This window comes from Gorilla gorilla, chromosome X (assembly GCF_029281585.2).
Source record: "Gorilla gorilla gorilla isolate KB3781 chromosome X, NHGRI_mGorGor1-v2.1_pri, whole genome shotgun sequence".
Lineage (NCBI taxonomy): Eukaryota > Metazoa > Chordata > Mammalia > Primates > Hominidae > Gorilla > Gorilla gorilla.
In genome coordinates, this window is record NC_073247.2 from 121,140,748 (window position 1) to 121,163,938 (window position 23,191).

A 23,191-nucleotide genomic window follows, 5' to 3' on the forward strand; every position below is an offset into this window, starting at 1 on the left:
TATAACAATGCAGACATGACTGCCCTTCTGATTTATACCTTTGTTCCACGTAACAGTTACACCTGAGATGCTTATATTTGTCAACAGGGACAAACAAGTATCAAACCCAAACCAGAAAGGCCTGGGCAGGGACTCAGGGTCCAAACATGTTTGTTGTAAGGAAAAAAATGTGACTTTTTCTTGTGCCTTAGGGTGGGAAGAAAGGCTTTCACGGGTTTATCTGGTTCCCAAACTGTGTCTATCAAGAGAATTATTCTAAAACATTTCAAAAATCTGAAAACAAATAGAGCTGACTTTCAATTATCTGTGTTGGGGCATGGAAAAGCAGTATGTATAAATAATCAAAGGATATTTTGCATTTAGAATTTTTTGTTCTTACGTTTTAATATGGCTGTGTTAAGTGTTCAAGGTAATTGAGAAAACTTCAGCAGCCGTACTGAAAAGTCAGTTTGGGAGTATCCAGAAACTTCTTCACCTTCAACTTTCTGGTTTCTGCTCTGATTTTTTTTTCCTAAAAAGAGATGGGGGTCTCACTATATTTCCCACGCTGGTATCGAACTCCTGAGCTCAAGTGATCCCCCCACCTCGGCCTCCCAAAGTACTGGGATTACAGGCATGAGCCACCATGCCTGGCCTTCTGCTCTGTTTTTACGGCTAGGCACCAAGGGGAATAAAAAAGAAATGTAACACATAGTCTCAGTTCTCCAGGAATTTATAGTCTAATTGAAGAGAAGATACTATCAAAGAGGAAGCAATTAAGCAGTAACCCAAGACAACATATGGCTGAGGCAAGAAGCACAGACAGAGGTGCTATAATAACTCAGAAAATGGGAGGAGGTGCTTATTAGGACCTGACTCAGTCAAGAAGGGTCCAGTGGAGAAGGCAGGATTTGATCTAGGTCTTGATGGGTGAGTAGGATTTGAACAGTGGAAAAGGGACATAAATCAAAGGCTTGTGGTCGGGATTGTACAGGGAATTTGGGAAGCTCTTAGAGAGAACAGTCTGCCTAGTTCACATGGCTCACAAGAAACTGGAGACAAGGTTGGATTAAGTGGGTTGTACAAGATGGAGGATCTTGAACCACTAGAGAATTTTGAGCAAGGAATTGCATGATCTTTTTTCTCAGATCAGTGTATAAAATGCATTGAAAGGGGAAAATGTAAAACGAGTAAAACCCTCCAGATGGCTGCTGCAGTAATCCAAGCACAAAGTACTTAAAAGGAGGCAATGATAAGAAGTGGATGGCCATGAAGAAGTAATAAGAGAGACAGATTTATTGGCTGTCTGATTGACAACCATGAGAAAATTGCCATGAGCTTGTGAGTTTATGCTGATTTGTGGGAAAAGATGACTTGAAGTTTTAAATATGTTAAATTTGAAATAATGGTGAACCCTACAAGAAGAGGTATGCTGAGGGGGGTTGGAAATGTGAAACTGAAGCACAAATGACGGATGAGGGCTTTTCTCTAAAAGAAAAAATCAAACACCTGCTATGTGCTAAGAACTCTGGATACAAACATGAGTAAGATATGCTTCCTGCCACCAAGGAGCTTAAAGCCTAATGGAAGGACAGACAAGGAAACACAGATTATGCTGATGACTATGAGAAGGATGGATAGTAAGAGGCAAGAGTGGAAGCAAGAAGATGCTATTGCAGTGATCCAGGTAAGAGATCTTGGTGTCCCAGGCTTGGGTTGTGAGAGTGAATAAGAGACGAGAGATCAATAAATATTTAAAAGGTAAAGAGTGTTCGAGACTTAGTAGTTAGTTGAACGTTAAAGGTCAGAGTAAGGGAGGAGTCAAAGAGAATGACTCTCAAGACTAACTGGAGTAACTAGGTCAATGGTGGTACCACCAACTGAAATAGAGAATAAATATAAGAAGAGCAGGAAGTTTGTATGGGTAAAAAAATAATTCTGTTTCAGATGTGTCGAGTCTAAGGTCCATGTGGAACATTCAGGTGGGCATATCAGCAGGAATTTTGATATAGAAGGCTGAAGCTTAAGGGAGAAGACTGCACTAAAGCTGTGGGGTTGGAAGTCATCAGCGTACAAGTGGTAGTTAAACCACAGATATGAATGAGATCACCCATGAGAGTATGTAGGAGGAGAAAAACAGTGGATCCTGACAGAACACTGGAGAAGACCAATATAAGGGACAATTAGAGACAAAAGGAATTATCAGACAATGGTAGGAAATGAAAGTCAGGTTGCTGTGGGTTGAGTAATAAATTAGAGGTGAGACATGCAGACAGCAAAAAGATCACAAGACTGAGAGCTTTGCAGAAAATGTTAGAGAACAGGAAGAGTCAAGAGAACCAGTAAATAAAGTGAAAAGCAGCATTCACAGAGTGAGGAGCATGTCATAAAAGCCAATTGAGGAGCATTTTAGGGAGGCTTGTCATGAATTCCACATGCTGCAGAGGTAAAGGCAGACAAGGACGGGGGAAAGTGGTGAGAACTGAAGTCAGATTACAAAGGGGCTAAGGAGGGAGTGGACAGTGAAGAAATGGCACAGTGGATGTCATTCATTTTTTTAAAGAAGTTTGGTAGGAAAGGGGTGAAAAGGATGGGGGAAGGAAAGGAGCCTAGAAGAGCAGAGCAGAGAGAAAAAGGTGGGGAGTGGATACAGAAGCAAGAGGAGCTAGTAGGTAATGAATGTGGGAGGAAAATAGTTCAGAAGTAGGGATTTTAATTAATTAAATGAATTATCCTAACTACAACATATACCTGTTGATCTTGTAGCATAGTCAAACATGGAAATATTGCCTCTAACCAAAATGGTAGATTAAAAGAGTTTAGTACCTGGAACAAGGAGCTGCTGCCCACTGTGTTAGTGCAGGTACTGGGAGGAGAGTAAACTTGGGTAGGCATAAAGGAATTATGCAGCCCGGACACCTGGATAATCCAGTGGCCAGGAATCAGGGGAGAGCTATCTTTTTCCCTTTCTTTTTTAGTCTTCCTAGAGGCGCATGAGAATGTTTCCTCTTACTTTAACTGGTTATTACCTGAGTGAAGGCCAATTCGAATTCGGACTGGCACTTCTGGCATGTGCCGCATCTTGAAAGTGCCCACAGAGCTCAGGATATCTAAGGACATGTTTGCAATCTCAGCTGCATGCCTACTGCCATTCCTCTTTGGGAGGCCTGAAGCCACCATGTAGGCATCTCCAATGGTCTCCACCTGGGAATTAGGAAAAATAGAATTAGCAAACAACTTATTTGTGCTTCTTTTTAGCACAGAGCTGTAAGGGTGTAATGGAGGCCAGGTGGTCTTGTTGTAAAGTGAGAAAGGCAGAGAGGGACTGTCAATGATCCACAAGTCTGGCTGCATGTTAGAATTGCTTAAGGAGCTTTATTAAAAATACTGAAGTCTAGGCCCCACACCAAGAGATTCTGAAATAAGTGTAGCTACCTCACAGGCTCCTGATTGACCTTAGAAAAATACCAGGCTCTGAGACATTTGGGGAGAAGAGAAAAGGGAGATTTCTGGGACTGTCCCTAGGGTGTCCATGGGGGAGCATCTTAGGAGAAGGTGCCTATGATGCTTCCCAGCAAATGTTTCTATAGATTATTTGGGGTAAATAAGTTAGGGTAGCCTTAAGGAAAATATAGGGAAGGGGAAAGGAAGAACAAGCCTGTTACCTCTGCTTTGCCTTGCTAATACGATGATGTTAGTTTTGCAGGCCTATTGGGTATGAGAACTGAGTCTCTTTCCACCAGTTACCTCCTCCTCTCCTACTGCTACCTCCCTGAGGAGCAGCAGTACTGGCCCTCAACTGCTTTGCAGGGGACGGTTAGGGCTGGACACTTGGAAATAAAGCCAAATCTATGTTCCTCACCTTCCCCACAGAAGTGTGCTCACTCTTTTAGATAACCAGTAAGTTGAAACTTTTTGGGTAAATCCAAAAAATAACTAAGCTGAAGGGACTTTTTATGAAATGCGCCAGTCAGACTGTGTTACTACAAGTTTGAATCCAGTTAAAACCCATGTGTTCCCAGAGAACTGCACTCACAGAATACAACAGTTAAGAACATGAAACTCTGAAGTTATACCATCTTGATTAGCATTTAAGATTCAACACTTACAAACTGTGTGGCCATGGGCAAATCACTTAATCTCTCTGTACTTCAGTATCCTTATCTGTAAGATAGTGATAATGATAGTAAAAACTTCGTAGGGTTTTCTAAGGAATAAATAATTTAATATATGTCAAAGCATTTAAAACCTGCCTATTGGATGATAATATATAATTAGTTCAAGCTATCACCATCATCATCATCAACATTATCATCATCATCATCATCATCATCATCATCATCATCATTATCAAATAGGTACGTCTTGAAACCAGCCCTGGAACTGTGGGTATGATTCAGCTCCAGAGAAAGAAGTTTAGCAATCAGCAATAGGCTCCTCATCATGAATTACTATAGCCAATAACAATAATCCTTTCAATCTATAGGACTTTCTGCCTCAACATGTTTCCATCCAAGGTCTCCCTTACCTTGTGCAATTTGAGGAAAGGATACCTGCCCTCAGATAGGCATGCCAGCCTGCACACAGGAAGGAAGGATTACAATGTAAATGCTACATGCAAGGGGAAGTCAGTGGCTGGCCATTATCAGAGATTAGTTGTTGACCCTTTAGCTTTGATGAGTCAGTCACCCAGGAGGCCCCAAGGATATGGATGAGGAGATTAGAAGAGCAGGGAGTATGGGCATGCATGGTCTTGGTGTACAGACTGCTGTGGAAAATTGTGGGTTGTGTCAGTCAACACAAGGATGCTGAGGGAAAAGGAGGTTTAGAAAAGGGTGCAACTGGGATGCAGATAGTGGCAGGAGAACTGAAACTGAATCACTAACTTCATAATTCTACAGTAGCCTTCTCACTTCCATTTCAGATTATCAAGTACCAGGGGAGGTGATTCAAATTTTACAGGTAAAGAAAATAAAAACACAAATGAGTTTGGTCATTTGCTGCTGGTTCAATTTTTATTTCCTTTGCACTGTGCTGTTTTTAATAAATAGGGCTGAAAAAAATAAATTTCATTTTTGGATTTATATAGCCCTGCTCTGTTCTGAGAACAGCCCATTAACTCCCTACTGCAACCATTAAGTACCAAAATATCTAATGGCCTATTGCTAAGACCCCCAACAATTGTCTGAACAGAATCAGCTGGATTGATTAAACCAGTAGCTGTGTTACAGCCCACGCTGAATCATCTTTGATTTTAGTTTCAACTGAATTAGCTTTCAGTGATTTGTTTTTCTCTTCAGGCTGCTTGAGTTCAACAAGTTAAGACAGGTACTCTGATTCCATGGATTTTTCCTGCATCGTGGTTTCCATGTGTGCTTCTTGATTAGCTTGCAGCTCCTGCTGATTGACAGGTATGATGTTTATTTCTGAGCCCTATTTAGGTGGCTTGGCCTAGCCCTGAGGCTCTCTATCTGACCTGAAAAGGCCCTGTCTAATCTGAGATAAACACACTTTCTTGTGTGTGATTTGAGAGCTAGAACATTTCAGACTACTGTGAAGAATCCAATGAATGGAGCTACTCATTCTCCAGCTCTACTTTGGTCCTGGGACAGAGAAGCTGTCTAAAGTTTAGGATGCCTGGGGCATCTTTCTCCATCAATAAGACAAGTATCCATGATGCAGACAATGTAGAAATGTCCCTGCACAGCTATGAGATTTTTAGTCATTTTTGCCTAGAGACAAGACAACATATGTAAAAAAAGGTAAGGAAGCATGGCATCAAAATTAGTCAATGCAGTCATTTTGCAAACTCTAATAGAAAGAGTGAAAATTCAAAGGCTGGAGGAGTGAGAGAAGGTGGGAACAGGGGCTTGCCACCCCACAATTAATCACTTCCCCAGACCTCAGGCCAATAGGCAGCTTTTCGGTTACCCTGTAGCAATCCCAAAGAGCCTCGAGTCTAATATTTCCCTGCTATAATGTCAAGTTCTCTCCATATAAAACAGTACCTGAAGGAGGAGACCAAATTTTTATAGCATGTATTAGATCTACACAAACCTTACCAAGAAGAACTCTGTAGCAGTCACCAACTATGGGCAAAACACCAATACTTCCTCTTTATCCCCTTCAGTGCCTAGTACAGTACTGCCTACACTATGAGTACTCAGCCACTGATGTGCAATAACTCTCTTGGTCCCAACATCTTCTTAGTCCCAATTCTAGAAAAAAAGTTCAAAAGAAATCTGACTGGCAATCTTTTGCTGGGTCGAAAGTTGCTATTTTGTAAATTGGGAAATTACATGCATTCTACCTGGCTCTCATTTCCAGTGATATACCAATGGAAGGGGTGTACTATTTAATTTGTTATTCCTAAATAACAATATTCCATAAATTGTATTCTTCAATTTTGGAATACATATGGATGGGCCTTATATAAAAATTTCACTATGGAATATATTTTCCTGCTAATTAACCTACCTTGTAGACGTCATGACTGCCAATTATTGCATCAAAGAGTGTGTACAGGTCATTCAGAAGATCCACGACCTCAATGGGCTCACTCATGGCTGAAATGGTTGTGAAGCCCACAATGTCGCTGAAGTACAAGGTGACCAAGTCAAAGCCCTCAGGTTCAACTGTGCAGCCCTTTTTGAGAGATTCAGCAACTGATCTGAAAAGCAGACACAGCTATTCCTAAGATGACACTGGTCCCCCTTCATGCCACATACACCTGCTAAAAATACACCAAATAAACCTCTAAAAATCACTGCTAATAAATGATGAGGAAGAAAGTGTTACATGGATGAAAACATTAATTCGTTCATTTATTCTACAAATAAGTTTTAAGTGCTTACAATCGGTCAGGAACTGTGCCAGGTGCTGGAATACAGCACTGGACAGACCTGGTCTGTGCCTTCATGTGGAGGTTTTTCATCTCTCTATACTTCTAACTCAGACCCCTGGGGAATGCTCCCAGGCGATTGCCCTTTCATGAGGCTAGTTTCCTTAATTATCTCCTAGAAGATTATGTTACAACATAATAAGTAAGGTGCCCTGGAAAACTTGGAAACTGTAGCAACAGATAAGGTTTTCAGCTAAGAGAGGAAAGACCTGGAAAAACGACCTTGCTACTTTCCTCTAGGAGCTCAAAGAACTGCTTTCTTTTAATCGGTCAACCTCCTAGCAAAGTCACGAAGTGACACACAGAAAAAACAAGGCACAAAAACTTAAATGACCAGCATGATCTACAGGTAGTGGAAAAATTAGGATGTGTGCTCTGCTCCCTTGGTTTCCAATTTTACTTTGATTTAAAGGTGTGACTAAAGCCCGCTAGGAGGAGAGAAGGTGCAGGACAAGGGGAGGCAGCAGTTAGTTGATGGGTAATTTTTTCTTTCTTTTTTTTTTTTTTTAACAGAACACACTGTTATAAGGATTCACACTCCTCAGGTGTTCTCACATACGGTGGTAGCATCTGTGTTAGAAGCTTTTCCGTTTTCTGTTTTTCAATTTCCAGCTCTTCAGTCCGCTCCCGAATCAAATCTTCCAAATTGCTAGAATATTGCTCCAACATCCGAAGCATAGAATCAATAATATTGGTCTTCTTCCCTTTATTAAAAGTTTTAAACTGGAAGTAAAATAGAAAAGGGAACCAGAAAATGCTTACTCATCAAACTCAGAGATGATGGAGCAGGTCCCCTTATCACAAATCCATTCCACTAAAATGCCAGGGCAGGAAAGGTGAACCCAGATATAAATAGGAAAAGTCACCACCTATCCTCACTGTCACCCTGACCCATTTACAGGGCACTACCACTGCACCTCTGCCCCCGCCCCCCCCCCCCTACACCAGTTCTTCCCCTACCCTTCTGGTTCTTTCAAGCCTGAGCAAAGGTGCTCTGAGCCGGCTCCTTCAGTTCTGAGATGCTATCACGTGAATAGTAGCCACTTCTAAGACAACAGGATTTGGTCTTGAGCCCAGGCCAATTTTGTGTGAGGTAAGGGGCAAGAGGGCCAAAAGTACCATTTTACTCTTCTAGATCATCAGTCTACTAAATCATTCTTATCCTCAAATGCCACTATGTTGCCAGTTTTTGAACAATGAGAGGTTCCTTGACCTCTTACAGAGGGCTCAAGATCCACGTGATAAAATCAACCCCTATTTCTTACCGTGGAGTCCAAGAATAGTGGTGTCCTCTAGCACCTGTCCTTTGGTCAGTCAGAGTGATGTAAAATTCAACTGATTTTGCCCCCATTCTATGCCCTGATGCCTTAGAGATGTCTGCATGTCACAAATTTTCAATATGGCTTTTTGGGACCTTGTCTATCTACAGTAACAGGGAGCTAGGCATAGTATTAGAATCATGAGGGGTAGCCCCTCTGTACTGCTATAGTCAACATGCACATGACTGTGTTCACAACAACAAAAAATCGGAGGTGGTTTTGCTAAACAGACATCTAGGGCTCTGTCCCAGTGAACCTCTTATATATAGCTGGGCCACACATGCTCCACCTAGCACCTAATGCCCCAAGGCCAACACTAGGAGTTTCCCTTCTGAGCCTGGTTCACATCTGCAGGTCCATCAAAGTGCTGGGGATAACCTCGTAGGCAGTTTAGATGCTTTGGGCTCCCCCTATTGCCTAACCCAGGGAACCTCCCTCTCCTCCTCCTCCTCCCACTTAAGTTTTATTAACTGCAGGAAGTTAGGTGGCTAGCCTTGTCATCAGACAGCCTAAACTTCCACTGAAGCATTTTAGTGAGGGCAGCTATAGCAATGTCTTGTTTGAAAGTCTCATGATGTACACTCCCCCTATCTATCACTGGCTTCTCTGCTGCCTTCTGAAATAACATCTCTAGCATCAACACAGGGGCAAATGCTCTTTCTCCTGCCTCATGGTAAGGTTTTAGAAATTTGACCTTCATGGTCCTTCGCCTCTTCCATACTATTGAACACCTGTTTGAGTGTCCTCAAGAAACTCAGCCGGGCTAATGGAGGCATTGTTAGCTGGGGACACGGATGACTTCATAAGCAGGGCCCCTCAGGCTTTCAATCCAACTCTTTCTTTCTTTCCGCCTCAGATACCTGCCACTCATAAAGCATCTCATTGCTGTACTCCAGCCAGGCACAAAAGCCTCTCTGCCAGAGCTGACACAGCACTCATGGTGAGCACCCTCAGTTTTGGTGTCCTGTAATTTCAACAAAGCCTAAACTGCATGCTCCAACATTGGAATTTCGCCTTAGCTTCCACAGCAGGGCTCACTCTGTCCTTTCCTTCACTCCCCTTTCAATCCCCACTTCTAGGGAGAGAATCACCCCCTTTAGAAATTCAGTATCTTAAGGAGGAAGGTTATCACTTTTCATGTACCCCATTGCCTGGAAACTTAAGGAATCTCCTGCTTTTGCACGCCGCATTTGCACTTTCTCTTTCTTCCATCTTGAACACCCTTTCAAACACTCCATATTTTTCCTGACCTTCCAAAAACAACCTGAAATTACCTAATTGGTACACTCATGAGAGTTCTCTGGTATCCCCAAAGTAAACATGGCTCTGTGAGGAGCCCCATCTATTCCATGATACCCATCATCTAATAGTTTCAATGCCATTGCCTTACAAATGCCTGATGGTTCAATTCCATCTCTGAAAGGTTGATCAGGTCAGATTGTGGATGGTCTGGAACAGAGGTTCAGACACAGAAGAACACTAGAACCAATCTTTGGGCTCTTGAAGGATGTGCTGATGACACTCCAGCACCAAGAGCCTCAAAGTAGCCACTCCCAGGCTGTTCCTCCGAGAGGAGTGCCCTTACCTCTTGCAAGAGGTTCCTTCCACAATATGACAAGAACCCAAGGAGTTAGCCTTGTGTAGGCTGACTTCAGGAAGGCTCCTGGGCAATGATAAGATTCAGAGTCCTTACCTGGTTAAATATTTCATCAAAAGTTGGTCGTTGTTCTGCAGCCTCAGCCCAGCACTGCTTCATCAGCTGGAGACATTCTGGAGGGGCATGCTCAGGAGGAACTACTGGTCTGTACACAGGAGGAGGCTTCTTAAGTCTGTTTATGATTTCTGTCCAGATGCGAGAAGAGAACAGTTTACAAATCATTGAAAAAATGACCAAGATTTGGCAAAGATAACTGACTTTTAGCCAAGAAGGGGGTAGGTTAGGAGATAACACAGAAGGGCCATCTCCTTTGCTCTCTCCTTAGGTGGCCTGAATATAGATTATATTTGAGCAAAAGCTGCATTAGGCAATGGGGGAGGAGTGAGAAATTAATCAGTTGGACTCTTGGTATCATTTAGGCACTTTATTCTGCTTCTGCTAGGTTTTAGATACTGCCTATCTGATGTCAATTCTAATGCTCTAACTTCAGTGACCTGGCTCCCCTCCCCCATCCCCAATCATCTAAGCCTTCCAATCCCCACAATAGACCCACTTAACTCTTCTTACAAGCCCAGGCCCAGCCCAGGTCCAGGTCTCTACCTGGTGTCTAGGCAAAGGGAATTAAGAACTGCAGTAAACAATTCAAGGCCTCATCAAGATCCTCCTGGTTAACGGTCCATGAACTCCACTTCCAGTGGAATATTTACTATATACCAGTAATGTGCTGAATGCTTTGCATGCATTATTTCACTGATTCTCACATACAGACAAGTGAGGTAGGCACTCTTATTTTAATTTTATAGCTAGGGAAACTGAGACATGAAGAGAGTAAGTAACTTACCCAAGGTCACATGGCTAGTAAGTGACAGAGTTCAAATTTGAACCCAGACAATCTCAATCTGTTACACTGTCCTGCTTCCAAATGTCTCAGACTTCAACTGGGAATTCTTAGACTCCCTATTCAGACCCAACAGCCATTAGTGACAAAAGGTCTAGAGCAGTCAGACTGACCTTTTTACAAAAAGAAAACTCCCTGGCAGCAGGAAAAAAAAAATCATTCTCTCTCAATATCCCCAGCAACCCACACTGGGCCTCAAACTGATCTCTCTGCTTCCAGCCTACCCTTCTCCAAACCTTTCCTAAAACACAGATCTGGAAGTGTCACTTTCTTGCTCAAAAGCCTTTTATGACTCCCCCTCACCCACAGAGTAAAATCCAGGCTCTTGTCCCTATCTCTTCAAGCTCATTTCTCATCTTTTGTCCCCTCCCCACCACCTCCAATTCTAACTGCCACATCAGGAACCAAGCTTTGCTTGCCCCACCAGTGTGACCTTCCCACCCCTGAATTGGCTGTAACACTCCAACAGTGCTGCTTTATCCCTAATATGAGCCCCTTGCCTCCATAAAAGAATTCCAGTTGTTGCCTCTGACTTCTCAGCTCCTTGTGACATCACACATTCTGTTCCTTTAACCCAGGTCAGGCTGTACCAGTAATGATTTCTCCATTACAGCATCGTGCTCTCAGTACAACAGATTCCATGAGCATGTACTCCCTGAAACTTGACTGCCTCATCCATTCTCTGGCAGATGAAGTCTTTGTCCCTTTCTCAGAACACCATCAAGTTGAATGGGCCACCTCTCTGCTTAGGCACAGCATGATTCATGCCCTTAAGGATCTCACAGTCCAATTGCAATAAACAGTGGCAAACAATATAAGTGCTCTAGCTGAGATAGGCACTTGTGAGTATAGAAAAGGCAGCTGACCCACACTAAAGAAGTCAGAGAAGGTTTCCCAGAGAAGGTGACATGAGTTGGATGAGGCAAGACTGGGAGGAGGTGGAAAAATTCCACCTCCTAGTATGTGAAAAGGCACAGAGATGGGAGAGACCATGATACTTTCAGGGCCCTGACAGTCATGTGGTTTAGCTGGGATATAGAGAGTGACAGAAGATAAGCCTGGAGAGGTAGCTAGGGGCCAGATTGTAAAGGGCCTTGTATGTCATGGGAGGAATCTCACCTTCACTTAAAAAGTGATGAGGAACAGTTGGAAGGCTTTAAGTAGAGGAATAATGTGGAACCCTGAGTGGGACAAAGCCTAGCTAAGTGGTTCTAGTTTTTCTTTCTTTTTCATTTTTAAAAGTTTTTATTTTGAAAAAAAAATTAAACTTCCAGAAAAGTTGTAAAAATAGTACAATTGCCTGTACACCTTGACTCAGCTTCCCCTATTGTTAATAACTTACAGAAAAATAGTACAAAGGAAATTAACATTTGTACAATAATATTACTAGGGTTCTTATTTGAATTTCATCAGTTTTCCCTTAATGTCCTTTTTCTGTTCCACAATCCAATTCAAGATCCCATATTGTATGTAATTGTTGTGTCTTTGTCTCTTTCAGTCTGTGATAGTTCATCATTCTTTTCCTGTCTTTCATGACTTAGATGCTTTGGATTAGTCCTAGCCAGTTATTTTGTAGAATGTCAGCTGGGGTTTGTCTAAAGTTTTCTCATTATTAGATTGAGGTTATGTATTTTTTTTTTTTTGTCAAGAATAACACCGAGGTGACATTTTGCCCTTCTTAGTGTATCATGTCAATGGGTACATAACATGGGTGTGCTGTATTACTGGTAATAGCTTATTATTGGTAATCTTGATCGCTTGTTTAAGGTGGTATCTACAGGATCCTCTACTTGTAAACTCTATTTTTTCCATTTGCAATTTGTAAGTATCTTGTGGGTTCATACTTTGAGAATATACAGATATCCTGTTTCCCCTCAAAGTTTTGTCTACTGATTTTGTCATTATTGATGGATATTGCCTAATAGCCAAGTGTCTTGGTGGGAGATTTGGATGGAAGCCTGGAGCATGTCACAGGGAAACAGTGGTAAGGCCTTGACGTCCAGAAGCATCATGAGGGATACTAAAATACTTGGCAGGGAGTGTCTCAAAGGAGTAGAGGGGACTGTGAAATTAAAAAGAAAAACAAAAGGGATTGGCATCAGTCCTGTAGGCCCTTGTTTTACATCACAGTCTGAAAAAAGACCAGCTTCTTGGGTGGGGAAATTTCTTCCAGATGCCTAAAGCTGTCTGGCTATAAGTCCCACCTGTACATAACTTGAGCTGCTTGCAGACTATCAGGCTGTTAGCACTAACACTCTTCTGGAAAATCATGACAGCCTGAGTTGGTCTGATGATCTCGGTCATGGTGGACCCCTGGGGCCCTTTTCTCACCTCCCGCTTACCTTGAGCTGGCAGATCCATCATGCAGAATGGGGTACCCCGGACCATCACTTCTTGCATGATGATGGCAAAGCTATAGACATCTCCTGCAAAAGAACCTAACCTGCTGCCTCTTGGAGCTCTCAACAGTTCAGGGGCCGTCCACAGCAGCTCTAAAAAGAAAGCATTGTGTAATGAATGCAGGGAGGATTAACTGACAACATCTGCAATGCCCTCAAGGGCTCAGAGGGTACTGTTTTATTGACTGCCTTATATTTTTATTAGACAGACTGCCATGCTAGTGCCCTCCATCCCCCAGGGTCTGAATCTATTCTTCTAAGGAATTATGAACAGAGAAAACATACTACTCTCTCCACCCCAGGACCACGCAGGCAGACACAGCAGCGATGTGGGAAAGGGCACAGAAGCTCAAAGTATAGAAATTCTCTGGTGCTTGCTTTCTTGAGCCTGCAAGTAGCAGTTGGCAAGTTTCCAGGGAAAGGCAAGTGTGCTACCACAGTGGTTGCCATGGATTTGCTGTTTGCTGAGATCTATATGTGTCTGGTAATTTGATTGTGCTGGGGCTAAGAGATTCACAAGTTGCTTTCTCCAGGTCTCCTCTAAAAGGATTAGAGTTACCCCAGCCTTCCTATTCCTTGCAGTGCAAAAAGGTGCAACAATTCCTTCAACTCAGTTCTGCAAATATTTATTGATGGTCTACTATGTACCACGCCCTGTGCTAGGCGCAGAGGTGGTGCCAGAGATGAATCAAACTTGAGGAGTTCACAGACCAGTAGGAAAAACAGACATATGCACCCCTAACTGCAATAAAAGAGAGGGAATGATGAGGGCCACTACATAGTAAAGGGAAATGAATCCATTAAAGGTCAAAGTTAAACACCCATTGTGTGCTCTGCTGCATTTCAGGCCCCGTCAGGGACAAAACATTATTTCTGCATTCAGAGTTTATGGCAGTGAGAATGTCAGAAATTTTTCTTGGGTGGGGGGCACTGTAAGCAATGTATAAAGAAATATAATTCAACAATAGAAATACAGTACTCAAAAGCTGGAAGAAGAGTGTTTTAGATTGAATTATATAAAGTTACAATTTCTGTGAATCAAAAACAGTTAGATATCGGCAATTTCATCAGGTTCAAACTAAAAAAAAAAAACTGAGCTGATCAAATTAATCCAGGAAGACTTCCTGGAAAAGTTAAATTTTAAATGTGCTTGTTAGGAAGGTCAAGGATGCAACTTTCTGGAGCTGAGAAGGTAAGGGCTTTGCAGGGAGAAAGAACAGCATGTGCAAAAGAACAAGAGGCAGAAAGGAGCAAATTGCGGGTGGGGGGATGCCGGGTGGTGGTAAGCAGATTAGCTTGGCTGAAGAGAAGGGCTCTGTTAAGGAATAATGAGAAATGAGAAGTGGGGTTGATGAAGTAGGGGAGGGCGGGTGTCTGGAAGAATGGGGGCAGAAGGTGAGAGGCCCTGAGAGCCAAATGAAGGCATTTGGAGTGAATACAAAAGGCAGTAGGGGTGCTGGAGCTGGAGAGGGATTTGATGAAAGCCCTGTTTGGGAAGATTAATCTGGCAACCTGCACAAGCTGGATTGAAGGAGAGAGGCTGGAATCAGGGAGACCAGCTAGGAAGTTATTGCAGTAAGAGCAGGTAGTGAGGTGAGAGGGGCCTAAATGGGGGTGGGGGTAGTAGCAGCAACACAGTCAACCAGATACACTGGAAGGCTACAATGGAGAAGGAAGTGACAGGGCTAAGGATAGGCTCCCTGTGCCTTGAGAATGAGAGGGAGTTGGAGTAAACAACAAGGTGACATCCAGATAGTGAGGTTGGAGACAAATGTCTGCTAAGAGTGAGGGTATCAGGGAGAAAGTAATGGCTAACTTTTCATCTTGTTAAATTTTGGGTATTGGGAAAAGAGTCCAAGAAACAAAGTCCTATGAAATAGGAAGAAGGGTGAAAGGTGAGAGATTATTTTGGTTTGTTAGCAAAACCCAGGAAAGAGAAATCCACCATGGAAATTCTTATTTTCAGCCAATCCTGATCAAAATGGTGAAATAAGAAATTCCAGTTTCACCACCAATCATGTACCCATCTTCTCTCTTTGCTTTTTAAGTGTCCCCAGGCTTTGTCCCCCAACCAGGCCCCTCTGAGAGCTTCCACCCACCATCCACCACTCACTCACACCCATGAAAGTCTCCAACACACTCACTATAGTGATTTTGCCCCTATGTCTCCCTGCCTAGGAAGATTTATATTTACAAATCAAACGGAAAACAATGAATGATACTTGAATGATTAAATGTCAAAGGAATACATTTATAGTTGCGGGATTTTAGGCACCATGGTTTTGGAGAGGAGTGTAAGGATGAATATTTGAGAGCAGGAAAAATGGCATGTGGCTGCTTCTTTTTGGCATCCTTTCTCCCTGCACATTTAAAAGCACAAGATGGAAAAAGAGGGCAAAACTCTCTGGTAAAAGCTGGGTGATTAAATACAATCATTACAAAATAGTATTTCCAAAGAGCACTTACATGTATGTTGTTAATGGCTATAATGAGGCTTTTCTGCACTATACTTATATAATCGAGAGTGGACAGTAATGAATACATTTACAACTCGCCCCCATTTCCTCATCTCCACTCCAGAACCAAGTAAGAGCCACTAACTACCATTAGAGTTGAACTCTCGGGAAAACTAGAGAAATTACTTTGGTTTGTTTTTTATCTGCTGGAGCCAGTATTGACTCTGAGCTTTGCTAGGGTGATAGAATTGACTTTGGAGAGCTACTGTGGTATAGTATAAAAGAACACAGAACTGGAAGTCTAGAGACCTGGGTTCAAAATCTTAGCTTGGTCACCAAGTAGCTACCTTTCTGAACCTTGGCTTCCCTATCTATAAAATGGAAGGTGAGTCAGATGACATCCAATGGCCTTTCAATTATGAGATTCATTTAGCCTCATATCTAAGGTAGGGAGACAAGTTCCTTTATTTCATTTTATTTTGTTCTTTTGTTGATTCAACAAATATTCTGTCAGGAACTGTGAAAGGCACTGAGAAAGGCAAACCTGTTTCCTGCCCCCACAGAGCTTGTAGTTTGGGTGGGGGGAGACAAGGTTAATTGAATGAGTAATGCTAATGAACTATGGTATCACAATAAAGTTCAGGGCCCTGCAGGATCATAAAGAGGGCAACCTAGCCCAGCATAGGGGTCATGGAAAGCCTCTTGAGGCAGTGGTACTTAAGTTGAACCCTGAAGAAGTAGAATTTAGCCAGACCCAGATGAGTATATGAAAGAGTGGGAAGAGAAGAGTGTCCCAGGCAGAAGACACAGCTTGTGTGGAGATTTAGTAGTAAGAGACAGCCTGGTGTAATGTAAATAAACAACTAGAAGCAGTTCAGCATGGCCAGAGCATAAAGCAGGGGGATAGTGGTTAGCATGAGAGGTCAGCAAGTTCCAGGCCATGCAGGGCTCAGCTCGTAAGCCATGTAAAGGAATTTGAACTTTATCCTTAGAGCAATGGGAAGCCATTCAATAGATTTAGGCACAACTGTAACATGATCAGATTTGCAGTTTAGAAAGCTCCTTCTGGCTGCAGTGTGTGAAGAATGGACTGACCATCCATACTGCCACTGCAATTTGGAGAATGGAGTAATATGATAAGAGGGAGAGACAGAGACAGAGACAGAGGAGACAGACAGACATAGTCCACCCAAAAGCACAAAACCAGAAAAGAGAGCCCTGCAGCTATCCTTTACCCACCCTAAGACTAGATTTTCTTAAGTTTCAAAGTTGCCCATCTGGAAATTAAATGGAACTCTGAGAAGCTAGGTGTTTTGTTTTGTTTTTTTTTTGAGACAGAGTCTCGTTCTGTCACCCAGGCTGGAGTGCAGTGGCACAGTCTCGGCTCACTGCAACCTCCGCCTCCCAGACTCAAGCGATTCTCCTGCCTTAGCCTCCTGAGTAGCTGGGATTATAGACGCGCGCCACCACGCCCAGCTAATTTTTGTATTTTTAGTAGAGATGGGGTTTCACCATGCTGGCCAGGTTGGTCTCGAACTCCTGACCTCGTGATCTGCCCGCCTCAGCCTCCCAAGGTATTGTGTTTTATAGAGAATTGATTTTGACAAAATGCTAAGTACTTGCCCTCTCTACAGGATAGGGGCTAGAATTCAGAAAACCTGAATTTGACGTCCTAGAACTGCTGCTAAGTCACTGCAGTTTTGGAGCAAATCATGAGCTTCAGTTGTCTCATCTGTAAAAGGAGGGAATTGGACTAGATGACTCCCTAAATTTAATAACCCACAAGTCTTATAAAGAGCAAAGTCTTATAAAGTCCAGATACCACCAATGACTGGACTCTCTGTCTATGCATGTGTCTCTCTCTCTCTGTGTTTCTTTCATTCTTCTTTTCTTTTATGTAGTAAAGTCAGCAGTTCTAAAACTTACGCCAAAGGTAATTTTAAGAATATGGATATATGATGTAGTTTTGCATCTCTCTGTCTCTGTCTATCTTTTTTTGGGCTGTTTGCTTTTCTGTCTTTTGTGTCACTATCTCTCTTCTTTATGCTTGCAATATTGGTTAAAACATTTAATGCCCACATTTCCTATACGTATTTCATCATGTTTGTTCTCTTTCTTTTTCCTCTTTCTCTCCCTCATCTATCTGCTCCTTCTTCCCTGGTTCTCACCCACCCACCCCCCATCTCAGATTTCTCCTATTTCTTTGATCTGTTATAACTCCTACTGGCATTGTTTAGTGCTACCATTGGTGCACTAGACAGAAGACAAAAACACAAAATGGACGTTGTTGGTGTGAAAATTGATGATATGAACTGGAGTTATCTTATTATATCCAATTAAATTGGAGTCCAGAGACCATGGGAGAAAAAGAAAAGCACTTGGGGCACAAGTGCCTGCCCAGGGATAATCTTGCAAGCCAGATACCGAAATGACCTTCTATAATCTTAATATCAGTTTTACCTAGTAGCTGATGAAACAAACTGTCATGACTCTAAGACGAGTTTTACCTACAGCCATCACTTACCAATCGGAGCTTTCCTGCTCCCCAAAACTTTGGTAGTGCCAATGAGTTTTCTTTAAAAACCATATATGACATTTCTCTTTCCAATAAAACCCCCAACTTTTCCGTGTTCTTTGGACACACCAAGGACCACCCTGCTCTATGTGCATGCCACAGAATGAAATTCTGTTTTCCCAAATAAAATGTTTCATTTAAAGATTTGTCCCTATATTTTTATTTGACTTTGACACAGGCATGGCTACTTATTTGCTAGAAGGCCACAGTTCTGCCTGAAGCCTTCCTACATAAACCATAGAGCATTTATTTGCTGAGAGATCACTCCTCGCTTCTTCCTCTCTGACAGAGACTGTGCTGGTATGCTCTAGTGACATCCCATTCTAAAATGTACGTTGTGGGGGTCCAGCTTCCAAATTACTCTCCATTCAACTTGACAAGTATTTATTGAGCACCTACTGTGTGCCTAGTGCTCAGCAAGTTTTTCCAGGGACTGCTGGGGTCTCCAAACAATACACCCTAATCCTGCCACAGCAGGAACTGAACATTATTACACTGGCTTTGTTCAGAAAGCTTGGCTGGGCCGAGGTTACAGCAGGCCTACTTCATTCAAGTCCCTTGGCTTGGAAATGAGGCTGGATTTTCAACAAAAGTGGAGAGTTGAAATCAGCCTGAGGCTTTAATTCAGTGCATATTTTCATTTGAACTTTGGAGTTACCTCGTGTGCATCAGAAGGGTACAATTCATTGCTTACCTTCCACAGAAGATTCCTCTTCAGAGAGTCTCAGCATTTCTAAGATGTCGTTAAAGCCATAATCTGTCACTTTTAGTACAAAACGCCCATCTACCACACAGTTTCGAGACTTTAGCCTCCCATGAACAAACTCTCTGTGGTGTAAGTACTTCATGCCCTGTAGATGACACAACAGGATTTATTTAGCAACTCATTTAACTATTTTGTGCTTTTAACACCAATTTCTGAGATTGTTAATGGCATGAGCTATTATGATCCAGAACTCAGCTTTTTTCTCTTCTATGCAGGCAAAGTAAACCTTTGACAACATGAGTCAGTTTTCAGATCCCTCGTAGCTCTAAAATTTTATGCTTTGATGAAGAATGTTATCTTGTGTGTGCAGAGAATTATGTGTTACTAGATTTATTAACATTTCAGATACAGAATGGATCCATATACGTATAATTACCAGGAATTTGGAGATTTTGATTTTCCCCAAAAGTTCTAACCCACTCTCACCCATTATTGGCAAGAATGGAAACTGGGACAAATTTGTGCATGGGCAATTTGGCAATAGCTATCAAAATTTAAACTATGTGTACCCTATGATCCAGGGGTTCTACCTCTCCTCCAGAGAAATGCTTGCATGTATACACAAAGAGACAAAGATAAGAATGCTTGTTGTAGCTTTGCTTTTATAATAGTATATAATTGGAAATGCACTAAATATCAATAAGGGACTGGCTAGAGTGTGGTACATTCACAGTAGGGAATATTCTGCAGCACTTAAAAAGAATAAGATAGATCTGTATGTAGCTGACATAGAAACAACTCTAATCCATAAAATAAGTGAAATATAGTAATTACAGAACTATGTGACAGCATGTATATTTAACAAACAAAAAAGTCATCTGTAATGCATATAAATACACATGAAATTAATTACAAGGTGGGTTGCCAAATTGTTAGCAGTAGTTAACTTTGAGGGGGAGTATGAAGAAAGAGGGTTGAGTAAATGTATTTTTCCAATATATGTCATTTGAGTTTTACACTTAATATATTATTTTTGTAATTAAAAATAGGCAACCAGAAAGAAGAAAGCTGTCTAGTGCCGATCTCTGCACTTGCTTGGCAGCCTTCATATGGTATTCAAATGTGACCAGGACTCTCGTTCAGATGGATTTATTCATTCTGCATATACATACATTTATATTCTAGTACAGTCATTTCAGAACTTTCTTTGCTAAGAGTCTTTTTAAGTATCTGGCTCTTTTGCAGTGTGACACCCCTTTGTACTTGGAATTCTTTTCACCCTGTGCTCTTGGATAGTCTGCACTCTTCAGTACTTCTGAGTAGAGTCTACAGTGGGCAAGATTCCCCCCATGTTGTCTAACGGTTGCTTTTCATTCATCATGGCCTTGAGAGGATTGTCATATAGAGGCTCCTCCCTTAACTCACTGGGCTTAGCTTACAGTGTGAGCAGAAAAAGTACTAGAATAAGAATCAGGAGATTTGGATTTTATTATCAGCTCCGCCACCTAATAGTTGGCTGAGAAATATTTATTGAGTACCTACTATATGTGCCAGACACTCTATAACAACGAGTACCTCATTTAACCTCCCTGAGCCTCTGTGAAAGGAGGCTAATCACACCTATCTTAAAGGGAATTGGCATGAGAGAATGTCTTTCCCTTTCAAGGCCCCTGAAAAAGGATTAGGCTAGCAGAAAAAGGTCAAGACTGTGATCAGTATGCAGGAAGCCCAAAAAGTCATTGAGTATGCAGATCAGCCCTGTAAAAAATGCACATATACACAATTTGCATATCATTCCATGGTGTTCATGGGATCCCCAGAAGCTCCTCCATGGGACTCATCTATGAACCCTACCTTGGCTGTCAGGAATCTTTGGCTCAGAGAACAAAGGTGATGCCTGATAGATCCACTGGTCTTTTGGTTTTCCAGTGGCACTGAGTTCCACATACACAGCCATTGTATGTAAAGACCTCTCACCTAGTTCTAGACTGAGCCACCATTTAGAAGGGTGAAAACTAGAAGGTAGGGCTAAGTAGCACCAAATAATCTGGGAATGAGCACTTTCCCACATCCACAAAGCAGAGAAATTGGATGAAAGAAAGGATGGCTTAAGGCAGAAGAGTGCTTAATGGCAACAGGAAGTAAAGAAAAATCTGGACCTCAAACTGGGGAGAGGACAGGCAAACCTTTTCCATATCTGTATCATATAACAGATATGGACAAAAGGACTGTGAGAAGGGTAGTGGGGGAAAAACTTGGGAAGGAAAGTGATATGGTTTGGCTGGGATCCCACCCACATCTCAACTTGAATGGTATCTTCCAGAATCCCCATGTGTTGTGGGAGGGACCCAGGGGGATGTAATTGAATCATCGGGGCTGGTCTTTTCCATGCTATTCTCATGATAGTGAATAAGTCTCACGAGATCTGATGAGTTTATCAAAGATTTCCACTTTTGCTGCTTCCTTATCTTCTCTTCCCACTGCCATGTAAGAAGTGCCTTTTGCCTCCCATCATGAATCTGAGGCCTCCACAGCCATGAGAAACTATAAGTCCAATTAAACCTCTTTTTTATTCCCAGTCTTGGGTATGTCTTTATCAGCAGCATGAAAATGGACTAATATAGTATGTTGGTACTACGAGTGGGGCATTGCTGAAAAGATACTCAAAAATGTGGAAGTGATTTTGGAGCTAGGTAACAGCCAGAGGTTGGAACAGTTTGGAGGCCTCAGAAGAAGACAGGAAAATGTGGGAAAGTTTGGACTCTCCTAGAGACTTGTTGAATGGCTTTGACAAAAATGCTCATAGTGAGATGAACAATAAGGTCCAGGCTGAGGTGTCTCAGATGGAGATGAATAACTTGTTGGGAACTGGAGCAAAGGTGACTCTTGTTATGTTTTAGCGAAGACACTGGTGGCATTTTGCCCCTGCCCTAGAGATTTGTGGAACTTTGAACTTGAGAGAGATGATTTAGGGTATCTGGCAGAAGAAATTTCTAAGCAGCAAAGCATTCAAAAGGTGACTTGGGTGCTGTTAAAAGCATTCTGTTTTAAAAGGGAAACAGAGCATAAAAGTTTAGAAAATTTGCAGCCTGACAATGCAGTAGAAAAGCAAAACCTATTTTTTTAGGAGAAATTCAAGCTGGCTGCAGAAGTCTGCATGAGTAGCAAGGAGCCTAATGTTAATCCACAAGACCATGGGGAACATGTCCCCAGGCCACATCAGAGACCTTCATGGCAGCCCCTCCCATCACAGGCCTGGAGGCCCAGGAGGAAAAAGTAGTTTCATGGGCTGGGCCCAGGGTCCCCATGCTGTGTGCAGCCTAGGGACTTGGTTCCCTGTGTCCCAGCTGCTCCAACTGTGGCTGAAAGGGGCCAACATAAAGCTTGGGCTGTGGCTTCAGAGGGCAGAAGCCCCAAGCCTTGGCAGCTTCCATGTGGTGTTGAGCCTGCAGGTGCACAGAAGTCAGGAACTGAGGTTTGGGAACCTCCGCCTAGATTTCAGAAGATGTATGGGAATGCCTGGATGCCCAGGCAAAAGTTTGCTGCAGGAGCAGGACCCTCATGGAGAACCTCTGCTAGGGCACTGAGGAAGGGAAATGTGGGGTCAGAGCCCCCACACAGAATCCCTACTGGGGCACTGCCTAGTGGAGCTGTGAGAAGAGGGCCACCATCCTCCAGATCCACCAACAGCTTGCACTGTGCACCTGGAAAAGCCGCAGACACTCAATGCCAGCCCATGAAAGCAGCCAGAAGGGAGGCTGTACCCTGCAAAGTCACAGGGGCAGAGCTGCCCAAGACCATGTGAACCCACTTCTTGCATCAGCGTGACCTGGATGTGAGACCTGGAGTCAAAGGAGATCATTTTGGAGCTTTAAAATTTGACTGCCCCACTGGATTTCGGACTTGCATGGGCCCTGTAACCCCTTGGTATTGGCCAATTTTTCCCATTTAGAACAGCTGTATTTACCCAATACCTGTACCCCCATTGTATCTAGGAAGTAACTAGCTTGCTTTTGATTTTGCAGGCTCATAGGCAGAAGGGATTTGCCTTGTCTCAGATGAGACTTTGGACTGTAGACTTTTGGGTTAATGCTGAAATGAGTTAAGACTTTGTGGGACTATTGGGAAGGCATGATTGGTTTTGAAATGTGAGGACATGAGACATGGAGGGGCCAGGGGTGGAATGATGTGGTTTGGCTGTGTCCCCACCCAAATCTCAACTCAAATTGTATCTCCCAGAATTCCCACGTGTAGTGGGAGGGACCCGGGGGAGGTAATTGAATCGTGAGGGCTGGTCTTTT

General features: G+C 42.6%; 1 protein-coding gene across 1 annotated transcript in view; it reads right to left on the minus strand.

The window, feature by feature from the left end:
- The window catches only part of GUCY2F (guanylate cyclase 2F, retinal), a 109,595-nt gene that overhangs the window by 12,897 nt on the left and 73,507 nt on the right, over positions 1-23,191 (minus strand). The window contains exons 10-15 of the mRNA XM_004064696.5: positions 18,879-19,035; positions 13,097-13,246; positions 9,893-10,041; positions 7,440-7,603; positions 6,457-6,649; positions 3,009-3,183 (exon numbers count right to left, since the gene is read on the minus strand). Of these exons, the coding sequence (XP_004064744.3) occupies positions 3,009-3,183; positions 6,457-6,649; positions 7,440-7,603; positions 9,893-10,041; positions 13,097-13,246; positions 18,879-19,035 (988 nt within the window). The remainder of the gene's footprint in view (positions 1-3,008; positions 3,184-6,456; positions 6,650-7,439; positions 7,604-9,892; positions 10,042-13,096; positions 13,247-18,878; positions 19,036-23,191) is intronic.